The 18,770-nt window shown below is 40.0% G+C and overlaps 1 protein-coding gene across 24 annotated transcripts in view; it reads left to right on the top strand.

The window, feature by feature from the left end:
* The window catches only part of NRXN1 (neurexin 1), a 735,823-nt gene that overhangs the window by 599,816 nt on the left and 117,237 nt on the right, over window positions 1-18,770 (top strand). For all 24 annotated transcript variants that reach the window (XM_054820730.1, XM_054820729.1, XM_054820728.1 and 21 more), the window contains one exon: window positions 8,377-8,548. In XM_054820730.1, coding sequence (XP_054676705.1) covers window positions 8,377-8,548 — 172 coding nt within the window. The remainder of the gene's footprint in view (window positions 1-8,376; window positions 8,549-18,770) is intronic.

Genomic DNA, 18,770 nt, shown 5'->3' with positions numbered 1-18,770 from the left:
GACTGTATTCAGTCCCAGGAACACTATTTTAATCATCTCTGTATAAAAACACTACAAAAAACTGGAAAACAAACCTCATCTTCAAAACTTGTGTTGATTATCTGGAAACACGTGTTGATGTGTGTGTGGAGAGGAACGGTGTTTGTCATTTTGAGTAGCTGGAGCTCCCAATGAGCATGCCATTCCTCAGGCTGGGTAGACTACATCTGAGGTGCTCAAGCTCACGGGTGTCTGCCTACGTGGAAAACAAGTGTGCAAGGACAAAGTCAAGGCATGTGACTTGCCTTGGCCAGTAGTTAGAAGACTTCCTTTCCCTTCAAATTAGGCTCTGTTTGGTATAACAGCACCTATAGTCTCTTCAACCCATCCATACCATCTCACCACAGCTGGGAATCCTTGGTGAGACAGTAGCACGGTCAAGACATTTCTGTGCTGCACACTGTTTTGACAGAAAGCACCATGTTAAGGGCTGATGACTTAAATTGTTCTTTACTGCATATTTTCTTAGAAAAATTTAATTTTGTGTACTGCAGTAATGATGCTGAGTGGATAATAAGATGCAGGATGCCGCTGCTGCGGGCTCTACACCATATGTCTTCCACAACTATTGCATTTTGGGGGGCTGGTCGTTAGGGTAATTGTATCATCTCAGTAATTCATCATCAGAGTAACTTGAAATAATACAGCTATGATATATAGCAGTGAGAATTACAGTGTTTAAAACTAAACAGGAAAACTGCAGTCTCAGAGCTGAAGGTTCAGAATTGTAGTTTTATAAATATTTCTAAATTTTCTGCCTGCTGAGCTTTATGTATAAATTGAATTGCTATAACAACACTTAAAACAGACCGCGAGGACAATTCTTTTAAAGCAGAAAGTGATACAAGTCGTTATTTCATAGTAGCAAAGAGGAGTTGCTTCCTGCCCTGAAATGCTGGGACAGCGAACACTTCTGTGATACCGTCTTTCCAGGCTTTTTTTTTTTTCCTGTGATCTCATATGTGGCGTTTTGTGACATAAGAAAATAAAGTAATGTGTCACTTCTTCCACTTAGTGACCCATTTAGGTAGGGTTTTGGTTTATTTTCTAGGTGCACCTCAGTTGTAAATTAGTGGCTGGGCCCATATTTCACTTACCTCTTTTAAGGGTCATTGGTTTAAGGCCAGAAGCTGCTTAATTTTTATAGAGCAACATTTAAGAGTGCAGTAGCTCTGGTAGCATCTGTATGTGTTTGCATACATAATATTGTTACAGTGACAGTGCTATTTCTTATATGTTAACCAGGGGCATCTGGTGAACAATGAATTTTTATTATTTCTGTATTGATTTAGAAAATCTAGATAACTTAATGGCATGAAACTGGGGTCATTTAAAGGTTTATGAAATGATCTTACAGAGCTTCTGAGTAAAACGTGAGAGCAAAATATATTGCAAATTCTCTCTTCATTTCACTGTAACAAAACCCATGAAACAACTGAGTGAGGATCCCAAAATTAGGGGAGCGAAAAAAGGTTTCTTGCTGTATAGTTATGATTATAGGTCTGTTTTTCAAGTGCCTTGTGCTGTCTCTGGAGGGATCTGGGTGTAGATGAAATAGGTGTGATTGGGTTTGCACTTAGGTGAGCACGCACAGGTGCTGCAGGAGATATTGGTAACATTTGTGGCTCTGCAGAAAACATTTTTCCACTCTGAATAGTGGCTTAGCGTAGTGTTAGACAGCAATTTCAAATTGGATTGGTGTGTGCAAATGGGTGCCACAGACCTGACCGTGCTTCTTGCAGGAATCTAAGGGTCAGATTTGGATTCCAGCCACCACTCAAACCAAGTAATTATATCCTTCAAGTCACGAAAAAATTTCTTGAGTGCAAGCAGGCTGTGTGCTGGAGGCTCAAAAAGACCAGTCAGCTGTAGATAAAGTCTTATAGAGCGTTTTGGAAGTAAATATTGCGAGTTCATCCCTCCAGTTCCACTGTCTTGGGGACCAGGAGGCTGAGAATGAAGAAAAGGAGAACAAATCTTTCCAGAAGCAGGTCCAGTGATGAAAGAGGAGCGGTTAAAATTGCTGGGAGACTGGATTGAGAGGAAGCCCACTTTGCTGCATGTTGCTCAGATTTGATATGAGGATAACAAAATCAGTGTCACTTGCACAGAATATCACACTTCCAGCTGAAAAAAATCAAGTATTTAGTTTAAAATCATGGAATTTAACATAATTTTCAATTCTATTAGCCTGCCAATGCAGTAGCCTGCAAGGCTTTGGGTTTTAAGCTTTTCTGTACAATTATCAGAACTAGGAGCTTGTTTTAAAATGAAAAGTGGGATTTTTTCATAACCTAAGGTCTACAGAGCTGTGGATTTAAGAAATAAGCGAATACTGGAGAAGTTGCAAATAAATGGCGAGAACTGGCAAGAAGGAACACTGGGGATAGCTTAGTGTCCTCACTTAGGCTTAGGAAAGGGAGAAGTTTGGTTTTGTTTTGTTGGGTTTTTTCCCTTCTCCACAGTAGCTACATATTTCCAGCTTTTGGGAAAAGAAAGAGAAACCAAACAGTTTTGCGCTTGTCACATGCCAGTCTATCAAAGACTGAATGCTGGATGGATGCACCCTGTCAGACATCAGCAAAACTCTTTGCTTCCTTGCTCGTCGTGCCTACCTGTGACTGATAACTTTGCCTGCTAGTGCTCTGATAGAGTTTTCAAGCCCCTCCTACGTTTTCTACAGTATGTCAAGCACTGATATACTGAAAGCTATAATCCATCCCTGAAAATGGTTACCTTTCTGAATTCATGAAGGGACACAAAACCTGGCTGTAAGTACTCAAGATGAGGGATGCCATGACGATGCCTGTGCCTATAGTGTGCTGTCTTACAATTGACTGAAAAGAAAAGGTTTGATTACTGTTGGTAAACATTAGGTTGAATATTTGATCTCTTCTCATAGAGAAAAGCAGTACCAAAAATATATTAAAAATTCACTTACGAGGTTAGGTTAATGATGTATTACCTGAGAGTATGAATTTTAAAACCCATATCCTGAGAGTTAACTTTTTTCATTGGAATATAAAAGACGGATTCATTCAAAGAACTCTTCCCAGGTGTTTTATATTTTCTGTGTCTTTCCCAGGAAACATTTCCTCTGGAAGGTACTAGATAGTAATAAGAAATCCTGATGGATCATTAGACTAAAATACATGTAGTTACTCAATCTTGGAGTGCAAATGTATCTTCTGTCTGTTAGGGATCCTTCCCCTCCCTTCCTGAGCAAACAGTACTATTTTTACATATGCATTTCCTTACAGGATTCAGAAAACCAGAAATTATTTTAATTATTTTGCATACATTCCTATAAAATAGAATATTAGCCTCTGATTACATTTGAGTGAAACTGATCTCACTACTCTTAATAAAACTCACAAAACTTATTCTTCAATAAAATCAAAGTAAACTATCAGTTAGTTCTAAGACTTTGTTATCACAGTCACCAGAAAGTTGTGCCTCAGGACTGACACTATAAGATACAGGCAGGCAAGCTTGAATTTTTTTTTTTCCTCTATTTGTTCACCTGTGGGATTCACAGTATTATTACTTTTCTTTGGAAGTGGTTAAAGGTTGTAAGTATTATGATCTTAAGTTGTCTGTGGTCTCTTCTAAAACTACTGTCGTGCCAAATTTGCACATGCTCATGTTTGACTGATTCCAGAATTACTACTACAGAGGGCTGTAAAACCTTGCTGATGCTATAGGAAATACCATTATTCTGGAGATATATATGCATTTTATACTAGCATAGGTTTTATCGCATTTAGAGTCGGCAGATCAGTAGCGCTGGACTGGGGTCCAACAGGGAATAAATGGCACTGTCAGCGCTGGCTCGATTTGCCTTTCGCGTTTCTCGCTTGCTTCTCAGGTTCATCAGCATTCTCAGTGCTTCGTCAGAAGCCTGTTAAAGCCAAGGTAGAAGTATTTGGAGTACACAATTCATAAAACATGCTTGAAAATATTCCACTGGGCTTGCTAGATTACGATAGTAGCTGCCAGTGCTTTTGAAGACAAAACGTTTTGAAATGATTGGTATATACACATGCGTGCACGCGTGCCTACACTGTCTGAGAAATCAAAACTCCCAGTGTTTCGGAGCGCGTTAGGAACGTAGGATTGGAGCTAACCACGTACATCTCATGCTTTTATCCAACTGCTTTGAAGCCATTAACATGTTTATCCTTACCCTGTGAGCCTGCACTCCTGCAAGCGGCTGGACAGCAGAGGTTAAGCTGTAGGCAAAGCCTGCATCGTACATTGTGCAGTAACGTGTCGGGGTACGTTAGGTAACACCACATAAGCTTATCAGCCTGTTGTGGTACTGTGCAGAGAAAGTCACCCTGGCCTCAGAAACAGGAGAGCTACGTGGGCAAAGCATGGCAAAAGTTTAGGGTTTCTGAAGAGCTGCTGGTTGGGGCTGAGTCACGCGTGTGAACTGGAGATGCCTGCGCTGCTCTGTCCCAGGGAGCGGTGGCGGTGGTGTGACGGTTCCAGCAGTATTCATTGCGCCTTCTGATCTGAAGCTCAAAATAATTTCCAGAGACAGGGAACAATGTTTACACGGCTTCTTGAAATGCTTCGCTCTTCTCCTTCTGGCCTCTCACGGAAATAATATTGGAGACTCTCCCATCTCCTACGTGTTTCCATTATGTTATTGTGGCCATCCCAGTTCAGATTAGATAACGGCACAATAGCAAAAGTAATTTATTTCATTGCTATGTTCTCTCACAACCAGGTGAGATTGAGAACAAAACCCCACGGGCTAAGAACTGCAAACAGCGTGGAGGACTTGTAGGGGCCCTGCGTACAGAGCTTATCTTTACCAGGGGAGGTCTCAGTGATCGTCTTCGCTCGTGGGCAAACATGACCTCCCCGAAATATGAGCCTGAAATGCGGTGCTACTTCAGGTCACTGGCAAGGATAACATCATTCAACAGTAATGTTGACTTATTGCGGTACTTAGTAATGCACAGACACTTCTGTAGTGCCTGTCATCAGGGCGCTGCCGAGGGAACCGCTCGTTCAGTATTTGTCCGAGGCTGTTTCTGATGGGAAGAACAACTTTAAGATTACTATGAATGAATAAGTGATAAAGGAAAATTTCTACTACTGCATTATGCAACTGAGGCTGGCAAAGGTTAAGAAGCAAAAATAGTAATTTAGTGTGCTTCAGGTTTATAATTCTATCTTTCTGCACTATCGTGTTGCTCCAAAAAGGAGGCGGCACAGTAAAAAGCCATTCTTTCTAACGGGATGCAGGTCCGTTGTATTAAGCATCCCAGGGCTGAGATCACGTTATCTCAACAGGTTACTGTACATCAGCTGATCCACAGTAACCGTGTGTGGACATGGGCTTAACCAATGACAAATGCAAAATAACGTGACTTATGTTATCTTGTGGTGAAGAAGGAGTACAGTGAGTCAAACCACTGCATGATTATGCAAGGGCTTAAACCCCACAATCTGCATACAGAGATGCTTATTGCAACTCAGATGGCACATTGTGACTTATTTCTTTGTAGTAGTGTCATCGTCTGTCTGGGTCCAGGTACTGTCAGGTCTTTGCATCACGTTTTATTTTGTGGTTCTGAAGGGCTGTGCACAATGGGGTTGCAGTCCATAGCGTGATGTTCAGCAGTCAAACTTAAATATGGATATAATAATAAGGAAGACTTAAACTCAAAACACAGATTTGCTTCCTTGTTTTATGGGAGGTCACATAAATGCCCACAGGTGCTGAAGAAATGTGAAAAAATAAAATTAATTATTTAAATATGGAGTTTTTCATGTTCTCAGCTACACAAATATATTAGAGTAAAAAAAAATCACTATGGTATCTTATCAACTATTAGGGTGATATTCTTTACTATTGCAGCTGTGTGCTTGGTGTCTGTGCACAGTACTTCTGTGCAAATGTAGGAAAGTCCAGGAAACTTGGGGTTTTTTCACTGAAAAGTATCTATGTATGAAGTAAGGCTAAAGGTCTGCCTTCAAGTCTGTAAAGCGTTCATTTTACTTGCTAATACCTGGCCATTTACAAATGGTGACTTGGTAACCATTGCAGCACCACATTCTTTTATTTTGGAAAAGCTGCTCATATATTTGCCTTTTATTTGCCTTTAATTTTGCCTGCACCTGTCCTATTCACGCAAAGGTTTTTGGTTTTTCTCCTTGTCATTTTTTGATCTAAAATAATATAAGTATATACATATATATATAGCAAATAGGAAAGCAGGTATGTAAAGTGTACGTTATGAATAGTATAATTATGAATCACTGTAAAATTAGTCAGCTTTTTTTAGTCCTCAAAGCCTTTGATTTCTTGAAAGTACTGTGAAAAGGTGCATATGCCATTATCATTACATGCCGTTTTTCTGCATTTCATAAATTAGTAAAAGAGGAGATTGCTTTAGAGCCAGGACAATGTTATATTTCTTTGCATGCATTTCTGTGTAAAGAGAGTAAGCATATGAATGAAACAGGTGAAGCAAATAAGGTACTGCCTCCACGGGAGAAAACTGGGGGGAATCTCTTCTGAACCGGTTGCACCAGCTGAAATAGAATAGAGCTACATTTATTCTCCCAAGTTAACTGGGAGATTGCTCTGCAACTCGCACGAGAGGCAAAACAAGGTGTGCTACATAAGGTGGATCCCGTGTTAACACCCTGTAGGTATGGAAAAGTCGGACACCAGCCAACAGAGAAACGTTCAAACAATTCGCGCAAAAAAGGAACGTTTAGAACATGATTTAAACCACTGAGCAAATAAAGCCCCCATACTTTACAGAGTCACCATGCAAATCTCAGCAGGGGATGGTCCTTTTATTGTTTTAAAAAGAGATGATAGCTCAAGAGGTGATAGTGGCATAGTGCCATAGCGTTGAGGGACTTTCTCCAAAGGTGCTCAGCAGCTGCTCAACTGTGTAGCTGGAATACGTCAGCACTGTTGGAAAATTAAGTCAGGTATTTAAAAAGAGAAGAAAATAAAGTGGAAGAACTCCCGAGTTCACTGCCTGGGAGACTTCCAGAGAGGAGCTGCAGGACACACTCGCTGCAGGGAGTGGAGCCAGGGTCGTAAGCGGGAGAGGGAGCAGGCGCAAACGCTGCGTGGGAGAGGTGAAGCTGGTTCTAGAAAGATTGAAGTGAATGACCAAGAGGTACAAAGTAAAATGTTTCATTGTGTTTCATCTGACAGGGCAAAAACTTTAAGAAATTTTTTTAATTTTTAAGAAGGAAGCACCAGTACTAATGTCATGAAATTACACGTAGGATTGCCACTTATTATGCACAAGCCCCTAATCTCATACTGGGCAGAGCTTTTCTTTTTTTTTTTCCTTAATTTAGTAAGTGTCCTTATTCAGGAATAGAATTAATTTTATAGGAGAAAAAAAAAATATCACGAAGCCCTTAAGTTGAACTTTTAACAGACATTAAAGGACTTTGTTAAAATGTAAATGTTCCATTACATCTTAATAATGTCCCATACATCTTAATGTCCCATTACATTTTAATAATGAAATGAAAATAAAAATGAAAATGTCCCAATATCATGATCATCTGGAAAATCTACAGGCTTGGTCCTGAGTATGAATTGTGTGCAAACTCCCCTCAGCCCTCGGCCTCCTCAGGCACAGGACTTTACAGGCAAATCCCAGAAAAAAAAAATCAGAGCCTTGGTCCTTAGTGGGAAGAAGATACTATCCCTGTGTCAAAAACGCCTTCTGCTCCTCTCCTTGTTAGTCAGTGAGTCTGTTCGTGTCCTAATGATTCGGAGCTGCTGCAATGTGATACAAAAAAATTTCTGCATTAGGAAAAAAAAAATAATTTCCTCCTTTGTTATCATTTGTGAAGGTTCTGATTATGAATGAGGTTTGGGAGAAAGGAGATACAGGGCTGGCCTCAGCTTTTACAGCCAGAAAAATCCTCGTACCTCTTCCAGGTGACACTGCAAGGCTTTCCATTTTGAAACCCTAAAAGGAAAAATGGTGTTTAATCCTCATGGAGGTGAAGGAGGAGACAAAGAAAGAAAATTTGAACTTTCCTCCTCCTTTCCCCCTCCTCGTCTTGGTTTGAATCTCTTGGAAAAGGAGAAAACTCAATTCGGTGAACTAACTCATTTGGAATATCAATTATCCATCAAATAGATGTCCTGGACCTACTGAACTGTTAGGAGGCTTGTCACTGCCGCACGCGAGCCTTCAGAAGTTACGTCTGAGGAGGGAAGATGTTGTTAGAAATCTTTCCCTGTATGACACACTGTCTCTATTTCTTGCTAAAACAGCTCTTAATTAGTTCTTCTTTTTCTTCTTCCCCTTTTTTTTTTTTTAAAATATGCAGCACCAGGGAAAAATTGGAGTTAAATTTAATGTTGGAACTGATGACATCTCTATTGAAGAGATCAACGCAATCATTAACGATGGAAAATACCATGTAGTACGCTTCACAAGAAGTGGTGGCAATGCCACATTACAGGTGGACAACTGGCCAGTTATCGAACGTTACCCAGCAGGTAAGGGCTTACGCAAACGCTTGTGAGTAAGGCGGTGGGGGATGCGTGGAGTTTGGCTCGTTTTGCTTCTCTTCTAACACGTCAGTTCCTTCGCAGTGTTTTACTAGCTTAAGTAGTTAGAGAGTCCTGAGCAATATGCAGTTTATGATGATGGCATTTCCTAAGTAAGTTGAAAAGCACAAATTCAAGTTATTACTGGATGTGGAAAGATACAGTTATCAAGGCATGAAATAGTGAGTTTGTTTCTTGTTTTCATTTGTTTTTATTGGATTCTGGTTTTAGGGGGGAGGGGAAAAAAGGCTTTGACAAAAGCTGCACAGTAAAGTGACTCCCCAGTCGATCTTCGAGTGATGGGGTAAAACATTTACTGAGGAAAAGGTTGTCTGTGTTCTTTTAATTACAAATTGTTATTAAAGCAGTCTGAAGCTTATGAATTTAGCAGAAGTGTTCCAGCTGGCATAAACCAAAAGGTGTATCAGTTATCAGTTGTACAACCGACCAACCAAATTAAGATGCCCTAACTTCAGATGCAAACTGCAGGATATTACTTACACAAGTCATGCTGCTTACTTGAACAGGACCGCTCATGTGAATACAGAGTTGCCTTGATCGGGCTCATATTTAATTTTATGCAAATGCCATGCGCTGAAGATTACTGTGTTACTAATTTTATTTGTTTTTAAAGGCAACAGGTTCTTCAGATAGGCAGTCCCTTTCTTTTTGCATAGGACTACTGAGCCCTTAATGGTAACTTACAAATCTGCGTGTTACCTGTTAACAGGCAGTGTGTGTGTTTGTATTGTTAAACAAAAGGCAGCAAATCCAGAGATATAAATGAAAGGTATTCTGGTTTGCACATTGGCTATTACATAAATGACAGTTCCCATTTATCTGTTGGAAAGTAGAAAAATTCTTCATTTTGGGGGTGGAGTGGGACAGGAGGATATGTTTCACTAATGAGGAATGCATAAGCCAGTCCCCATACCTATTATTATTAGCATTTAGGGGTTTGGGGTTTTTGGATTGGTGTTTGAGTTGTAGTCCAGCTGTTCACCTGACTTTTTAAAAAATAAAAATAATTAAAAAAAATCCACAGGTGAAATATAACCCTTCAGATCATTTATTGGAAATAATTTAGAATTTAAAATAAAAATGAAAGAATACATCGCAAATGAAATTATGTATAGTAGGAGTTGTTAAAAAAAACCCCAACACCTGTGTGCTAATGCCTTATGACTGAGCAACAGTTCTGGTGGTTAGAAACAACGGCTTTAAGTTAGACACATCTCTGAGAGGTGAAGAACTCTTGAGGGAAAGGAGGATACTGAATGAAATATGTCCCGTGATATTCAGATATTCCTGTTTCCCTCTTACCCCTCCTCGTTTTCTAACTTTTGCGGTGTTTGGTAAATGGTAGCTGAAATAAGATGGTGGCAGCTGGGGAGAAGTGTGGCTTAGTTTGTGATCAAGATCTACGTAGCAGAAAGGAAAAAAATTAGGTTTGGGGTGGGGTTTTTTTTGTTTCTTTTGTTTGTTTTTTTTTACCCAAAATGATGAGCATAAAGATATTTTCCTTTTTCTTCTCTCTTCTGTTTCTTCATGAAAATACAAAGTGGCTACAACAAGGACAAACTGCAGTTCAGTTCTGAAGACAGTGGCACATAGAAGATGTTTATACCAAACATAGATCAATTTAGAAAATGGAGTGATTTCCTTGGATGGGATTAGTGGAGTGGAAGGAGGTTGGATGTTTTGTTTGAAAAAGGAAAACAAAAATTTAGATCTTCTTGAGCTCCCTTTAGCAGTCTATGCACAAGCTGCATTTCAAGGCATTTTCAGCCGGAGTACACAATCCCTTGTCTTGCTTTATTGTTGGATCTTCCGAGACTGCTGTTGGCCTTTAGTTTTCTTTGCCTTTCCCATAGTAAAATTTTATGGCTCCTGTATGCCATAGCATCGCTTTTGAAATCCATCCTCCCCCTTCCACCTTCCGTCTCTTCTCCCTTGCCAGCCCCTAGCCATACCTTTCTCTGATGCTGCTCCATCAGGTTTGGCACTCTTCATTTAAACACTTTTTAAACACTTGTTTCTTCAGAGAAGAAGGTATTAATGTACCTTTTAGAAAAGACACAGGCTTGTCCTAAAGGCTATGCTGCCTTTGAGCAAGGTTGGTACTGCTCTGAAGGTATTAATGGCACCATGTTTAAAGCTACCCCTGTCATTCCAGTTCTAAAAGTAGTATTTCCAAAAGTGACATCTGAAAGATACCAGACAACACAGTTTGGGAAATGCTGCTGCATCCAGTTTAGACGTGCTACTGATGTTGCTGTTTTAGGGACTGACAGCAGTACCTGGCAGTACTGGTTAACCAGCTAACTTGCTCTTTGCTGGTTTGGATGGAGGACATGTTGCAGGCTCACGTTTTGGATGGAGGACATGTTGCAGTTGTAGAATAGGGACTGAATTTGAGCTTGTTTGTATGAGCGAGGGCTCATTAGCTTTCATCTCAGTGCTAGGAAGAATATTCTTTTTTGCTTTGTGCCTGTTTTCTGAATTGTTTCTTTCTGCATAATTTCTTAATGTGCCTGCACCACTGTACATAAGCACAGACTTATCTCTCCTACTTCTGGGGTTTTTAAAATTAAGAACAGAAACACAATTAGCAGCTTAATTAGTAAGTTTGCTATTCTTATATATGCTTGATTTCCTTTTTTAAAAAATAAAATAATATAAAAAAATAACTGGTTGCCTAAAGCAAACCAACTGATCAATTCTCCTTCCTTTACAAGGAAAGATTATACTCTGAATTACACTTCTGGTTGGAGTGTCTGACTACAAGACACTACCTGTTTGTGATAGGCGTCTTAAAATATTGAGTGAACACTTTCCAAGAGGAGTCTCTGATCAGAGGCTCAAGATTTTCCAGTTTCATTGCCTGCGTAGCCTTAACGCAGCCCCATCTAACTGCTGCAGATAATGGCACCCAGTGCCAACAGCAGTCGGTGTTGCATCACTTGCTAGGAGGATGCTGTGGGCACCCCCGTTGATACTCAAAGCACGCATCTTTTGAAGAAGAGCTGTGGCCCCCATTGCCACAAGTCTGTGTGGGATTTGCAGGGAGTCTGAACTCGGTGCTGGGTCTCAGGAGCTGCCCAGAGTTCAGTGCTCTCTAACTGGTGTAGCACACCAGATTCTCTAATGTTGCTTTATGAGCAGTCGAGGTAGACACCTTGCACAAAGTATCATGTGGCGATGCCATAGGGCTTCCACTGTTACTGTGTGTATTTTGTGCTAGAGCTGCATAAAATGTAGAAGTGATCCTGGAAGATGACTAGGATCTAGCATGCTTCTCTTGTACACCGTTCTCCGTCCCACTAGACTCGAGTGTTGTTTCTTCAGGAATCTTGTCTGGGCCAATGCACCTTCAGTTTGTATCTGAGATGACGTGAAATGAGAGAGCTGTAAATGGAAAAGAGCTGAGGGTGGCCAGTGGTAGAGGATGATTATCCTTGTAAAGGTGGCTGGCTGGTTTTGGAGTGTAGTGGGGAAAAACGTGTTTCAGTCCTAGACATATGTGAAGAACTTCAGTGTTGTGAAATGGCTGGATGATTTTCAGAAACAGAGGTTTGGATTTAGGTACGTATGTTCTTCCAGACTCCCATCAAAGCCACTTTCTCGTTGTGTCAGTGGCTGATGGGTAGCCCTATGATTGAGAATGGCATGTGGTAGTTTTTCTGACAGCTGACTAAGATGCCCAGATCTGTACTGCATTTGTATATTCCATCTTTCTTAACTAAATTCAATGTTATGTCTCCCTACTTAATGATCATCATCCCTCTGCACCTTCCCAAAGAACTTTAATATTTCTCCTTGGCCTCTTTTTCAGGTAGTGATTTCCCATTAAGTTATCTGGATGCAGACTAATTTCCGATCATATTGCACAGGAATGAGAAAACTGCTGGCTGTGCGGGCAGAGCTCCTAATCAATAGACTAACCCCATTTTCCATGCAGATCCTTTCTACTCCTAATGGCTTATCTTGTCTGCTTCACAAGATTTTTAGTTTTAATTCCCCTCCCCAGCTGGCTGGCTGCTGCTGTGGCGATGGGACTGCACCATAGTAGCAACTCCGGCTGCTGCTGTGAACAGGCTGCTCTTGTACCTTCAGTTAGGCAATGATTCTACACTGAAACGTAGATTTGCTAAGAATGCATTCATGGTAGAAAAACCAAAGAACTTGTTAATTTGGGTCAAACTGAACTAACAATTACGGCCGAACGAAAAAACAAAATAATAGTAAATTAGGTTTAGTAATGTCAAAATATTAATTTCAGTATTTTCTAAATAAAATGTTCTGACTTTCCTTGCCAGGATTGCCCAGTGTTTATAGGGGATTTAGGTAATCTGAGAACAAGGCATTTCATTTAATTTGAAACCACCTTTTCTTCCTTACCTGAAAGAAAATCTGTTTCAAATCAAAAGGGGGAAAAAAAAAATCTTTCTCACAGCAGTGCTCATAACCATATCGGTTTAACAAGAAAAACAATTTTCTCAGTTTTCTAATTTTCCTTCCTTAGTTGTGAAGGGTGCGCATTTTACCACTCTGGGAAAGTATATCAGAACAAGCTAAGTGACTTTGTAAAGCCACAGTAATCACCATTTATTGTGAAGGATTTTCAGAATCACTTTTCTGTGAATAACTCCACACTTTCAAAGGAAGTTTTCCCAATGCTAATTCTTTTTAAAAATGCGACGCAACCGATCATTTTAGCAGTGGGAACCCACTATTCAGGACTTCCACCATAAATCAGACTGATGCAGAATTTTCTGGATATAAGATGACGTTGTCAGGGATGTGTCTGACAGATCTAGATCTGACAAGCACGAGCACTCACACACGTTGCTCACATGAAAGAGATTGTCCAAAACACTGCCAGATTACTGGAACAGATGTGTCTCTCTGATTGGGGAGGATAAATTACAATTGAGCATACACACCAGAGAACAACCGGTGTGAGAGTCCATGTACATTGGCAGAAGATCAAACCGCAGGCGGACATTATGGTTAGTGCCAAGTACCTCTGCAGTATGGCAATTGGCGGCTGGAGCTCTTGGGACTTTGGTATAACACAGAATAATTCTGTCCTGGGTTTTGGGGTGGGGTTTTTTTGCTTTATCACTTGTGGCTCAACTTCTGTGAGCAGACGTTGTCTTAGGGACTTTCTCTGGATCTGTGAGCTAAAGGTTGTTATTGCAGAACATCCAAGGGGAAGGGGGCATCTCATTTAAATGCTTCCCTTGGTCCCTGCATTCTGAAAAACAGACAAAGAGTCTGCCATCTTTTCATGGGATACACCTGACTTTAGGATAAATGCTGAGTCAGCTATTACCATGTATCCCAATAAGATAAGTGTTATCCATATGTCTTGGGTTTGCATGTTCAGATTGACCATAAAATTAACAGGAAACATTTGTGTCAGTACTTTTGTTTCTCCTGAGTGGGTTAGTATTTACCCAGCAGTCCATGTAGGTGTCTAACATGCATGCCATTCGCTTAGAAATATCTTCCAAATTCAAGCCCCTACAGCTACTTCTGAAAGGAATCGAAGGTCTGTTTCTCAGGCATAACCGTTGTGCCCAGGAGTGATCTCGAGGTCAAAGTGAGGTGGGAACCTAACAAGTAAATGATCACTCAGTATTTGCCTTGCCTTGCATTTGCCGTAGGGTGATTTTTCAAACCTCCCTGGCCACTGCTGTTAGGACATGGGGCTTTCAGTGTTTTCCACACTGAAATAAGTCTTCTGACTCCAATTTATTTATTTATTTATTTGTCCAGCAACACATCGGTCTTTACCTTTTTTCTCACTTGCTTCCTTCTTTGGATAAAAGATCTTGGTTCTCTCTCACGTGCTTTCCTTTGCTATGATCAGAGTTTTGACACTACTACAGTCAGATCTTGCCACCTTGATAAGTCAGTCCCGATGGTCCACATAAAGGATCTGAAGAACGCCCTCTTCCGATGAGCTGCAAAGCTTGCAAACTTGGAGTAGTCTCTCGTTACTTGGTGGGGGCAACGCTCCCAAAGGCAAAATAAAGACTAACTTTCATCCCAGGAGGGAAATGCAATGGAAAAGACTTAAGTTTTGCTCACATCAAATGAGCTTCTGTAAAATAGATACTGCCCAATATCTCCTGTTTTATGTCGGTTTCCTGCCATGAGAAACTAGCAGTGCCAATGAAACAAGGACATTTCATAATACTTTCCTTCCCTTGGAGATAACAGTGTTTGGAAAGAACAGGAGGACTTCTCAGGAACTCTCCATCTGGGAATAAGTAGAAGATGAATTATACAGTGCAAGTGAATACTTAATGTATAAATTTATGCCATATATATAAAATGAGACTAAAGAAGTGGGTCTGAAATATTCAGTCCGTGGAATTAGTAAGAGGAGAAAGGGAAAAATACTAGCTAAGTCAGTAGTTCCTTGGTTACCAAGTAATGTCTCATCCTTCCAGATATGGAAAGCAAAACTCATTAATGTTCTTTATGGCCTTTCATGTGTCCATGGAGTCCTGTCTTGCTGGGGTTCCATTTATGCTGAGGTCTCTGTCTGGGAATCATAGAATCACAGAGTGGTTTGGGTTGGAAGGGACCTCAAAGATCATCTAGTTCCAACCCCCCTGCCACGGGCAGGGACACCCTCCACTAGACCAGGTTGCTCAAAGCCCCATCCAACCTGGCCTTGAACACTTCCATGGAGGGGGCATCCACAGCTTCTCAGTGGGCAACCTGTTCCAGTGCCTCACCATCCTCATACTAAAAAATTTCTTCCTAGTATCTAATCTAACTCCTAACCCCTTTGAGTTTAAACCCATTACCCCTTGTCCTGTCACTACACGCCCTTGTAAGCAGTCCCTCTCCAGCTTTCCTGTAGACCTCCTTCAGGTACTGGTAAGCCGCAATTAGATCTCCCCAGAGCCTTCTCTTCTCCAGGCTGAACAACCCCAACTCTCTCAGCCTGTCCTCATAGCAGAGGTGCTCCAGCCCTCTGATCAGCTTCGTGGCCTCCTCTGGACTCGCTCCAACAGCTCCATGTCTCTCCTGTACTGGGGCCCCCAGAGCTGGACGCAGTACTCCAGGTGAGGTCTCACAAGAGCGGAGCAGAGGGGCAGAATGACCTCCCTCAGGCTACTGGTAACTAAACCTACTCTGATTTGATAGGAGATAATGGGGCATAAATATGAACGAGTTAACATACTTTTTTTTTTTTTTTTTTTTACAAAGTCTTTGACAAAGTTCCATATGTGAAAATATTCAGGAAGAAATTACACAACCCTGGTGGTAAAGATAGAGTTCTTTCATGGATCACATTCTGGCTTAGGGAGAACTGAGGTACAGATTCCTACTACATTGATTTTCAATGGAAGTATGATCATTTAAACCTGAAGTTGTGTATTCATTAGCATTGACTGTAAAAAACAAAAGTTAGAAACCACACATACTGGCTGTAGTAGAGAAGATTTCAAGATTACTGGTGAAGAAATAGATTAGTGAATGAATTAAAAAAGCAATATATGCTTCCTTTGACAGGCAATGAAAAAACAAAATGAAAAATGAAAGGTATTTAAAAAACAAACAAAAACCCCACAAGCATTTAAAACCCCCAAATTTTTACATTTAATTCTAAAATTTAAAAAATTAAACTTTAGTGGTTTATGCAATTCATTTGTGTTTTTTCTAGTGTGAGAGATTTTGTTAAATCTTTATTAGCTTAAACATTTTAATTGATCAAAGCATTTTTCATTCTTGTCCCAAAGTTAAAAAAATCAACTTGCTCTGCTGAATAGGCATCATAACAATAAAAGTAAAGTTCATATATGAAAGATATGTACACAGATGAGATAATCTGAATTTTTATAGAAAGTATTTTGAATTAATTGCACTGGCTCAAGACAAAGGTTTAATGCTGTAGACAGCTCATGGATTATATTCATTAGTAGTCAAAAACAAGTAAGTTCTGAGAATGGTTAAAATGTTAAAGAAAATATTAATGGAACTGTATTTAAATCAATGACCCACTTCCCCTCTAAAGGATTAGTGGTTGATTGGTTTGTTTGTTTGTTTCCCATTCCCATTTCTTTTTTCCCCATGTGTATTTAAAAGTTATGTTAGTGATAGAAGACCCTAAGAAATCAGAAAGAAAAATACACTGGGTCAAGCCTGCTTCTTCACATAAATTGCTTCTCTTAGAGGGTAACAGAAGAAAACTCCTGTACTTAGAAATTTTCTTTCAGTTTTCAGTCCAAACACTTTCCAGTTCATCCCACTTTGTTCTTGTATATCTTGTCACAAAAATAGTTTTCTCATTTCTCTGCTTATCATAATAGCCTTTCTTTTGATGCTTTTTAATTTTGAATTCATTTTTCAAAAGCACGTGGCTGGAAATGGACAGTACTGAGAACACTAGGACCTCATGCAAAGACATATGAAGACATTAATGCTGAAAGTCATCTCCACTGATGCATTCTAAGATCTTATTTACCCTTTTCATACCTCAAAACCAAATGACTCAATATCATTCTGTAGCTGACTAGTATACCCATTGAACGTATTTCCTCATGAATTCTCTTGTAATATCCCAGTTTATTGCAAAAAATTGGTGTGATTGGTCCTATATCTTAAGTGCGTGATCTGCATTTTGCAGTATAAGTTTTAGTGTCACTTCTATTAACTTGGAAGGGCTCAGTTCCTCTTGACTTATATCTGCAGCCTCTTCAGAGTTACCAATATTTTGGTGGATATTTTATACTGAGATCAGTGAAGAAAAATACCAATGATGAGTGGTCCTGGAACTCATCTCGGTGCTTTCTTAGGAGTTCCACCCTGGTTGTTTTCCTGCGGGAAAACCACTGATTTTTCCTTACATACCTGCAGTGGCCTCAGTGATAGCTCTTATGGCATAGTCCTACGCAGTTTCGGAATTCACCGTGATATTCATCTTGTTAACTTAACGTAGAACTCATCATTTAGTTTATTATACTTGCTTGACTTAAGCATATGTAGATCTTCCAGCCATTCAACTAGATGGCATCAGGTCTCCAAAATAATTGGAGAGCTTTGATAGGTCTGACTGACCTAATATCTAGTCAGGATTTTTAGTTTTCAAATATAGGTAATATAGTGGGGAACAATGAGGGCCAGAATATGGTATAGTTGACACATTAGCAGGGCTGAATGCAACAGGTAAAGACTGTATATCATATGTGTGAATGATTCACCAAGAAGCTGAAGAAGACACCTTAATGAAGTTGGAAGTATTAGGGAGAAGACAACTCTAGTGCAGTAGCTAGTTCCTGGAAGAGGCTTTCATCCTGGGAAGATGGGGACCTTGAGTGTGACCTAAACCAAGCAGCCCTTGTATTCAGAAACCTGTCAGTAGATACAGAAGCAGGATATCAGGCTGTGGTCCCTACATGAGAGAAGGGAGAGAGGAAGGAGAAGAGGAAAAATTACTTGTTCAATGCTTAGATATACTTCATTTCCTTAATCTATAAAATGAGTTAATTTATCAAATACAGCTATTAGATTAGTCTAATGTGTTGTGGTAAAGTTTTGCATTTTATCTCATTTTCCAATTGCTTCCATGTCTTTAATTCTTTCCTTTCAAATGCACCGTGTACAGCTAAGGTCAGACTAAACAGTTTGACTGGATGGCTTTTTTCCCCTTCTCGTATAAAGCTATAACATTTTCTGTTCGCTAATACAAGAAGTAGCGTGCCCTCTTGGATAGCTGTATTTAAAAACTCCTGGCTTGTTATTTTTAAGTTCTGGGACAGAGATCATCTTCCTCATCTTCTGACCCCACAAGTTCGTTACGAATATGTATGTTGCTTTCTTCCGAGCTCTGGAGATCTACATTTTCATAGACATATTCCTGTTAGTCCAATGTACTCCTGTGGTTTATCAACAACCTTACTACAAAATGACTCCCCTTCTTTCCATGATTTTTTTTGTTTTGTTTTGTATATAGTGCTTAAGAACCTCTGCCTTTTAAATTTCTTTTACCTTCTTTGACAAGCCCTTTGAGCTTGAGTTTTGGCAATTTTACTTGTATATTTATTTCCGTTTCTCATTCTGAAAATCACTGCTTTCTTTGCTGAGCAAGTCTGGGTTTTTAACCTCCTATAATAGTCTGGGATAGTGTAGTTATTCAGCCTAGTAG

This window comes from Grus americana, chromosome 3, assembly GCF_028858705.1.
Source record: "Grus americana isolate bGruAme1 chromosome 3, bGruAme1.mat, whole genome shotgun sequence".
NCBI lineage: Eukaryota > Metazoa > Chordata > Aves > Gruiformes > Gruidae > Grus > Grus americana.
The sequence above is the reverse complement of the archived record's forward strand: the minus strand, read 5'-3'. Positions and strand labels throughout refer to the sequence as shown.